This window comes from Belonocnema kinseyi, chromosome 7 (assembly GCF_010883055.1).
Source record: "Belonocnema kinseyi isolate 2016_QV_RU_SX_M_011 chromosome 7, B_treatae_v1, whole genome shotgun sequence".
NCBI lineage: Eukaryota > Metazoa > Arthropoda > Insecta > Hymenoptera > Cynipidae > Belonocnema > Belonocnema kinseyi.
In genome coordinates, this window is record NC_046663.1 from 102,309,745 (window position 1) to 102,319,766 (window position 10,022).

The 10,022-nt window shown below is 35.2% G+C and overlaps 1 protein-coding gene across 1 annotated transcript in view; it reads right to left on the minus strand.

The window, feature by feature from the left end:
• Nucleotides 1-9,158, minus strand: part of LOC117176588 (vanin-like protein 2) — a 23,689-nt gene extending 14,531 nt beyond the window's left edge. The window contains exon 1 of the mRNA XM_033366841.1: nucleotides 9,078-9,158. Coding sequence (XP_033222732.1) covers nucleotides 9,078-9,110 — 33 coding nt within the window. The 5' untranslated portion in view covers nucleotides 9,111-9,158. The remainder of the gene's footprint in view (nucleotides 1-9,077) is intronic.
• Between the last annotated feature and the right edge of the window lie 864 nt (nucleotides 9,159-10,022).

The window sequence follows — 10,022 nt, forward strand, 5'->3', positions numbered from 1 at the left end:
AAACACGAGAGCCTGCATGAAAAAATGCATGGACATAAAAGAAGCTAGAGAAGTATGCCAGGACAGGAAATTATGGCGGCAAATAGTTAATAAAAAGAGTGTTAGTAGAGTGAATGACGCCTGAAACAAAGACCTTGGCTACCAATGGACCCAAGTGGGGGACCTTACATAACGACTTCGTGAGGTTCTTCGCTTGGGGTGATTGCTAGAGAGATTGATCAGCAACCTGGGTCGGAGCAGTGTTGCGGAACGAACGTGTTATTTACATAAATAGCACGAGAATTCTGGATCAATCTGAAAAATCTCTATCCCTTCCACAGACTACTCTTTTCCCCTACCGAGTGAGTCACGCCTACCCCGAAAGGAAATGGCTTAATGGTGTAATAATAATAATAAAAAGATGACATAGACTTGTCTAACCTAACCCGAGCCTGTGGTTCTGACGCGAGCCACACCATCTGCCCCCTTGCGGCCACATGTGGATAATCCGATCGGGCCCAGATCGGAACACGGGAATAAGTTGGTCAATTTCTGCACGGAATAGACTGCAAGTTTTCAAGTATTTTTCCCACGAAGAATTAAGTCTTGATTTAAATAAGGAATTAATAATAACAGCATTGAAAATTACGAAAAATGATAAAATTATAATAAAATAACAATTATTATAGTAAAGTATAGAAAAATATAGTAATACTTTACAATTTTCAAAATAATTAAATATTTCCTTTGATCCGAACTCTTAAAATGAAAGTTAATAACTTGTTTTAGAGAAAATTTCGACTAATAAGTAGTCATTTTAATATGAAAATTTAGTTTAAAGTTAACAATGACTAAAATAATTAAATACAGCTGATAATTCGTCGAGGTTTTGTAATAAATTAAATAAGTTGCCCCCCTTCATATTTGTAAGCGAAAATGGAGTCATATTTTTTACATAAATAAGTTGATCTGGAAACTCCGTTAAGATACGTACAGGTGCTATCGAAAGTTAACATATGTACAAAATCAATATATTATCGGGCACCCATAAAAAATGGATTTAGGTGTCCTAAACATTTTTAATCAATAAATATATTTTGGATTGCATCGGAAACAAATTAATGTAAAATTCCGTAATGTAGTTGATGACAAGAATATTCCTTTCATTTTTACTGTTTCAATATAAATAATTTATTATTCAATTTAAAAATATCTTATTCAATAGAATCCAAAACATGCATTAGAGAATTTCTTAGGAATAATATGTGTAAAAAGAAATTGGAGGACACTTTTTACTTTACGGGTATTACTTACAGGAGTACAAGTGTAAAACGTGGATATTATTGGATATTCTTTTCACTCTTTTCATTGCAATCTAACATACCATATATTTATTTGTTTGAACAATATCATCTTTTTGGGGCACCTTGGCTTGGATTAGGGGGCACCAACCAAGGGGGGCGCAGCCGAGAAACCCCGGCTGCTCCCTCATGCCAGTCCGCCACTGTGCTCAGGTTGCATCTGTGTAGAAGGAATCCGAAATTTTTGAAAACTTATCGCACGAAAATTCTGTCTAAACCCCCCCCCCCCCCCCCCCCAATTTTTCTGCCCTAGACTGTAGCCTATGTAGCCTTCAAGGGAAATCCACCGCTGGTTAGGAAAATTTTCTTTTGGCTTTTATATAATATGTAGTTAGACCACTTCGTCAATACTAACGTTTTTGAACATTCACTTTGTTTATTTACTGTCTACAATGTTAATATTTTCGAGAATGTTAAAAAAAATATGAAAACATATAAATAAAATTCTATATATACGGAAAAAATTGCTTTCATTTTAAGTGACTATTCTGTGACTGATGGTCAGAAAGAAAACTCTGGAGATCTTAGCGACTTGAATTGTATAGCAGAAGAAAAATACTTTTTTAGAAAGTTACTGACTATAGTATTACGGAGTTTTAAGTAAAACTAACCGGTCAAGTATATAGTGCTAGGACTTGTATTATGGAACTTTCTTAAGGGGGTAGCCAGGTTTCAATGACCTTTTTTTCAACAACGTTTTTTTTATTTATTTTTATTTAACATTTACAACTTTTTAGCATGTCGTAAGGCATGTTATCAACTAACGGAAAAAAAAAATTTTTTATTTTTCATCAATATCCGGCCAATTTCTGGGCGATCTGATGACGCTATGTTGAAAAACGGTCGCCATGATTTTTCAACTTTGCGTCATCTTCGTAAAGAGCACATAAATGGCTATAGCATAAACCTCAATTATGAAAAAATATTAATTAATAAACAAATTGTGAAAGTTTTTGTGATTTTTCTTTTTTTTTCTCCCTTTTTTTAAACATTAACTAGATCAAATTGTTAATAAACATTTATGAAGAATCAAGACCGAGGTTCATGCGATAGCCAAGTCTTTTCTGAATATTTTCAAAAAAATTTGAATGAAATCGGCCCAGTAGATCGGCTGGAATCGTGGCGACGACCCCAAAAAAATGCGTTTCGAGATAAACGCGTTTGAAGTTTGAAGTACGAAAAATTGTGCGTTCCGACCGCTCGAGGCCTTTCGACGTAATTCATTTTTCGGCCACTTCTGATACGCTCTGAGGCCAAAAAGGGTTTCTACATTATTTCTGAGGATACATAGGGACTGAAAAAGAAAAAAAATTCGATTTTTTGAAAATTTCAAACCTGGCTACCCCTTAAGTTACCTTATTTCTGGTGACAGAAATTTCGTGATCTTGTGTTGTTTCCAGACATCTGTCTTTTGACCTATGTCGTGTTGCTGGATGTGTCAAGTGACGCTTTGTTGTAAATGACTAGGTCTCGAACAGTGGCGAATTGTTTAACCCCTTCAGCTTGATAGAAGATTCCATATTATGCAAGATGACGCAAAAAATGCAGAAGCACAATATCGTCATTTGGTAAGATACCCATAAAGGAGAAACTGACTAAAACTGGTTCCAGATCGTCAATGCAAACAGTTTTATCGTTAACATTTGACCTATCCATATAGCGGGAGATTCTTTTTACCCAAACTAGTTTTAACCAGATTTCTCATAATTTAACTACGACCTTATGTCGAAGTATGTTGACACAGACAATGCAATTTTATTAATTGAGAGGTTCAAATGATCGAATCTTTGGCTTCAAACATACAATAAGCTTCTTTAGATATTCATTTTTGCTTCAACAATAACAAACCTTACAGATGTCGAGTTTTGTGTATCACAGAAAAATGGTAATTTTAAGAAAAAGTTCTTTTTTTTAATTTGAAACTATTTTTGAAATGGCATTATAGTTAGTTATTTACTTTAATTCACAATGTGTTATTACATCTGCCGATCCGAATATATTGTTTTCATTTAAAAACTTTATTATTTATCTGCTCGACCTTATCATTCATTCAGATAACACGCCATTAACTTGTAATTCAAGGTTATATTATTGACAAGTACAATCAAAATCATGTATTTATGATGGGAATTGATCAACACAATAAATATAACTGAAAATTCTTTTATGATTTGCAGAGTCCCGAGTATATTTAGTATTTTATTTTATTATTACAGTGTATGTATAATAATGTTATTTTTTTAAATGAAGAAGCTCATTTTTCTCTCGGGTTGTTAAAGTAGTATTTTTGAATATAGCTTGCATGGGACTATCCGGGTATATATATATTTAAAAATTTGTCATAAGGACAACCGCAGGATTTCGCCGGGAGCGGGTGCTAATCTGGAAAATTGCACCCGCTCCCAGCGAAATCGCGATAACATTTCAGCCACAACCACGTCTCATGACCGTGAGATAGGTGGTTACAGTCTGTAAAAGAATCAATACGACGATCCAGCAAAACCCTCGTGCACCCCAAGAACATGGAGCGACCCAAGGACTACCGCCTTCTGCATTTTTCCCGCAAGTGTTTTAGCATATTGTTGACACGCAGGGATGCTTTTTAGCCCATTATCAAGTGAAAGCTTGGCACCTCCAAGAGCGCCGATGATAAGGACGATTAGTTTAACAGAATATTCCAGGTACAATCGTTGTAACTCCCTTATAAGGTCTCGATACCTCACTTTCAAGAAGAACCATGTCAGGCCTCGAGTGAGCAACAGAAACGATTGTCCAGAATATAAAGTTCCAGTATATGAGGCACTTCCCATTCTCGACAATTGACTCGATTTCCCTAGGAGCATTTAAAGGAGCGATATCAAGGTTAATGCCGTAAGAGTGACAGAGATGGTAATAAAGCACTCTCAGTGCCGCATTGAGCCTTTGAATGTAGGTCGTTCCCGCGTGGACAACTAGATAGTATGTGAGCTAAATGCTCGGGGTGTGCATAGCACGCCCTGCAGCTACGTATCAACAGGAATGTCTTGGCTCAAAATGTGGCGACGGTATGTTAAGGTGGAAATGACACCGTCTTGGCATGCAAAAATGAAACCCTCCGTACCAGACTTCAATCCGGGCGATTTCAGGAAAGCAAACGTTAGCTCACAAGACATTGACTGATCCTTCACATTTCTGTGGAAGATACCGTGCATCCTCTTATCAAGGAGCTCTTCACGGAAGTTTTTCTCTTGTGCTTTCTTAATCCGGGCTTTCAGGAGTGGGTACTCCAGATAGATAAGATTTGATGCATTTTGCTCACGAAATCGATTGCGGCTCATTGCTAAAGCTACAGGAGAGCATTTTACAAGGGGGTCAGTTTCCCAATACTCTTCTTGATTATTTCGGATATTGTAGGATGACAGCACTAATATACCTATGAAAGTGTTTAGTTCTTCTGTAGATATTTGTAAGCCATTTTGTTGGCTAGCTTCTATGATATAGTTTTTTATTTCTCTGGAGAAAAAGCATTCAAATTACTCCACAGGTGACATAGATAATATTTTTTTCCGTACATTATCAGAGAGAAAAACTTGATCATCTAGATTTCCAGGGCAAACTTTTTCTTCGTTACTCCATGAAAAATCGTGATTTGGTTCCAATTGTTTTTGAGATGTTGTGTAGTTATAGAAAACAGATCTATATGATACATTCGGTCTGGGAAATTCCGATCGCAAATTCTCGTCATCTGATGAATCATCTCCATCAGAGCCAGAGTAATCTGGATTAGGTATGATGATACGTTCATCATTTTCATCGGAATCCCATTCCAATTCGGAGTTTGTTGCAATTTTTGAGGCTTTACGCTTTGGCATTTTTTTTTTGCTGGGTGTACTCGAAAATTCCCAGGATGACAAAGCGGTGAAGGTGTGGTTTGATGTCAGAGTGCAATAAAGGTTACGAAGTCGTTGGAAATTTTTAATTGAAAAACTATGCGCTTTTCGGAAAATTTGTCAAGAATAAAAAGTTCTTGTAACCAGCCGAGGAATACGCCTGAATTTTTCCGGAGCGTTTTGAGCAAAATTTTGAATTTTGCAAGAATTTTGCAAGAACTTTTTATTCCTGATGATTTTTCTGAAAAGCGCATCGTTTATTGTAAAAAAATTCATGAATGTTTTCACAAAAATTTTGCTATTAAGACGCCATTTTGAAAATACTAAAACGAAAAATCGATCTTTGAACCATGGATTCTCAAAGTTTAGACATTTATTCCACCGGTTAGTGAGATTCCAGATTAATTACAGACTCGAAAAGCTTTGGAAAATGGTTCACAAAAAAAATAGGCACGAAAAATCACGTTTTTTTTTGTTCAAACTGTATTTTGGATAATAAGTAAATTTTTTGAGGAATTTCATTGGCACCGTCGGAAAGAGGAGATCTTAAGCAATAAAAATATATGTGTCTCAATTTTTTCTAGTGTCGAATAGTCTTAGTTATTGGCCGTTGAAAAGCAGTGTACCGGTAGTGGCGTTTTGGCCGTTTAAGGGTTAAGTTCTAAACAAATGCGCAGTAAAGTGTAAAAGGGGTCGTGCACATAATAAGTCAGGCAGTTTAGAGGAGTGAGGTGTTCGGAAAATTGTGACTATTGAAATTTACCTATACTATTTAAAATCACCAAAGAATGACACAGAACCAAAATATAATCTTAAATATCTGATAACTTATCTATGTTACTCTAAGCTCTAAGTTGAATAAAAGTTCTTGAAAGATTGTCTACAATAATAATTATTGGCGTCTTTTTTACTCTATCTTTCACGTGTACAAAAAACGTTTGATACAAAGAGGTGTGACGTGACGTTGAAACAGAAGTTTAAATTTTGTGACAATGTGTGACATAAGGGGAGGTGGGGGTCAAAAAGCTAAAAATCGTGTGACCATGGACATAGGAAACACGGGACTAGGCATGCCATCCTAACTTGGCGAGCGGGGTTGAATCCACGGGAGGGGGGATAATTCCATGAGTGGGGAGAGCCGCCATCTTACGATGTGCCATTTGATTATGCGCACGAGCATTTTTGCCGACAAACTGTGCATGAAAATATAAACATGTGGGCGCTGCCATGTTTGTCGCGGGACATCGAAAGGTGGCGGACCTCCCCCCTGTTTGCATCACCCCCGCAATGGCATGCCTAGTCCCTTGCTTCCTATGCCCATGCGTGTGACGTATTAGGTGCGCAACTAAGTTCCCGCTGTCTGTTAATAGATGGCTCCAACAGCAAATGCTGGTCGATTTTGACTGTGCATCTGAAAACAAAATGGCGATCCCTTAGTGTCCTAAGTTGGTTAGTTCCTAATATCCTTAGCGCGGCGCTAGTTGTCCCACCACTCCTTGTTTTTGCATAGTAAGCGATGGGGGTAGACCACTTTTTTCATTTTTTAATCAATTAAATGTTATTTTTGTGAAAAACAAAAATTGGAATGAAAATAATGTTACTCATTTTATATTTCAAAACAATTTTTCAAACGATGTATATAAATGCTAATGGAAAACATAAATTAAAACGTCACCCAAAAAACTTGATAAAGTGGAATATTATATTTGAATTTGATTAAAAAGTTCATTATAATTCTTTTTATATCTAAAAACGCAGTAAATAATACTTATATCTATAAAATACATAAACAGTTTTGTGAACAAAGTTTTAAGAGTATACATTTCAAACTTAAGATTTGAGGGGTTAGCGAGTACTTACACTATTGAATATAATGAGAACAATGTAATTGAAATTGAAATATATTTTCATTCATGAACATATAACATAAAAATATGTAAAAAACATTTAAAATAGTTTATTTAATCATTCCAATTGTTGAAGAAAAACTATTTTTAAGGGGAACAAATATAAAATATAATTTTACAAAAGAGTTCAAGATGTTTGTTTTAAAGACTTAAAAGGATATAATGATAAAAGAGCAATTGAAGGAATTTATTTGTTATTTTTCACTGATTATTAAATAGAATGGTTTCAAATATAAATTTAGTTAAATTCAATTAGAATTATTGTACGATCATATAAATCATATTTTGTCTTTAGTATTCATAGAAAATGATTGGAAAAGTATTTTGAAATGTTAAATGAATAACATTCTTTTAATTTCAAGAATTTTCTTGTATGGAAATAACATTTTGTTTACTAAAAAATTAAAAAACGTGATTTAATCCCATTGCTTTCTTTGTAAAAACAGGAAGTGATGAGACAACTGACGCCGCGCTGGAGATATTAGGAACTAATCAACTTAGGATAGTTTTTGGGTCAAGTTAAGATCTGAAATATGGAAAGATTCACAGGGCTGATTTTGACCATGGACATAGGAAACACGGGACTAGGCATGCCATCCTAACTTGGGCGAGTGGGGTTGAATTCACGGGAGGGGGGATAATTCCATGAGTGGGGAGAGCCGCCATATTACGATGTGCCACTTGATGATGCGCACGAACATTTTTGCCGACAAACTGTGAATGAAAATTTAAACGTGTGGGCGCTGTCATGTTTTTCACGGCACATCAAAATATGGCGGACCTCCCTCCTCATTGCATCAACCCCGCAACGGAATGCTTAGTCCCGTGTTTCCTATGTCCATGATTTTGAGATACTCAAAACGTCATGAACCAAGCTGAGACATATGGTACAAAAACCATATTGACACATTAGTGATTTTGTTTTGGCGTCATATTCTTTTGGTTGTGTGAAAATTTCTGATGTTGGGCCAAATAATCGTCATTTGCGGCAAGTGTTGATGCGTGAATATTCGGCTGAACCGAAGACTAGAAGCAAGACCGGGCAGTCCTCATGACTTTCTTCTCTTTGCGTTGCTGTAATAAATCCATTTTTCATCATACCACACGATGCGATGAAGAAAACCGTTTCTTGTTTGCTGCTGAAGCAGTTGTGTACAGGGAAAAAAACAACGCTCATATGGCACAAAATGGTACAAATCATTAGGAACCCGAGTTCCTTGTTTTTGAATCATTCCCAACGGTTGCGCTTGAAAATGGCTTGGCAGGTAATTCTTAATGCTGAAGCCAGCTCTTCTTGCATTTGGCTATTGAGAAATGCCTCCAATTTAGCGTCTTCGAAGGCTTTTGGCCTTCCTTTACCCGGACGGTGGTCAACATCGAAATCACTGTCTTTGAAGCGACGGAACCGATCACGGCACATTGTTTTACTTAGAGCAGCATCTCCGTAAACTTTTTAGAGCTCTCGATGCGATTCAGCTCCCGTTTTCTTCGAATGAATCAAGAAAATCAACACTTCCCGCAAATAACGATTATTTGGCACAAAATCATACATTTTCACACAACCCAAAGTATATGAGGAAAAGTCCGCTTTTATTCCAAATTAATTAAATGGATTTAAATTCGGGCCATACGGTCTTCTTGATTACTACGAACAAAAATATTTAGAACCACTCTTTTGATAATAATTCTAAATAAATATTAAATTTAATAATTTGATTTTGGAAATGTTCTTTGAAAAATACACGATCAATAAACACTATTAAATCTCTTAAAAGATGCTCCCCATCGAACGCCGCCGCGTCCAGGCGGGTCACCAAAATATATATTTTTATAAGAAAATTGTTATTTTTTCTGCCGAAAAATCGATTATTGTTCCTAAGAAATCAGAAGATATTTTTCTGTATGGTTTGATAATAAAACTTAGCGAAATAAGTGAAATGATTATAATATTTATTATTTACCGGAATCGTGATACGAAGTCCAATATTCTGCATTAGAAACCGGTTTTCTGTGTCTACTTTACGACAAAACACCTATCTTGTTGAAAGATAAAACAGTACTAACAACTGCATGGATTTTTTTGAAATTTTGTCTCTTTATCGATAAAGAATCGTCTATGCTTCAGGTGCTAATCCCAATAAGTCATATCGTGGGAATTTTCCAGAACGCGGTTTCTTACTGTATGTTCGAAATAATGATCATTGAAATTTCACAAATCAGTAGCTAAATTTCGCTGTTTTAGCAGCGTATATACGCTGATTTGAATTAGCGATATACTGGTCGCTGATTCAGATTTAGAGAGAAAATATACTCTTAGTTGTTGGAATAATGTTGCAGGTTTTCGGAAAATGCTATAGAAAAGTATAGAGGCTTATTGAGAATTATCGAACGACAAATTTCATGTATCATACCTATTGGTATGCTACCCCTAACACAACCCCACGTTTCCCTGAAAACTATACTTAAAACAAAAAATGTCTAGTTTTCATGAAATCGACCTTTTAAGCACTTTATTCTCGTTTGTTTTTACTTAAAATTATTTTTATTGGCCTAGTGGAAAATTGCTGAACATCGGTTAATTAATTTTTAATTACTTATACACATAGAATTTGTTTAAATAATTTTGTTTGAAAGTTAAATTTTTTCTAAAAAAGTGGTTTAAAAAAGGGATTTTTCAAAAATTCGTCAAACTTGCAGTTTATTTTCGGTGAGTGACATAAACTTATTTTCAAATATTTTTCAATCGTTGAAACAATTTATTATTATTTTATTTTCTAAATGTCGTAAAAATGCATGTGTAAAAATACATATAAAATTATCCCCTTTTATATGACCATTATTGATATTATTTAATAAACATTTTTAGGCTCATTTTTAAGGAAAAAAATAATTTTTTCTTATAGATG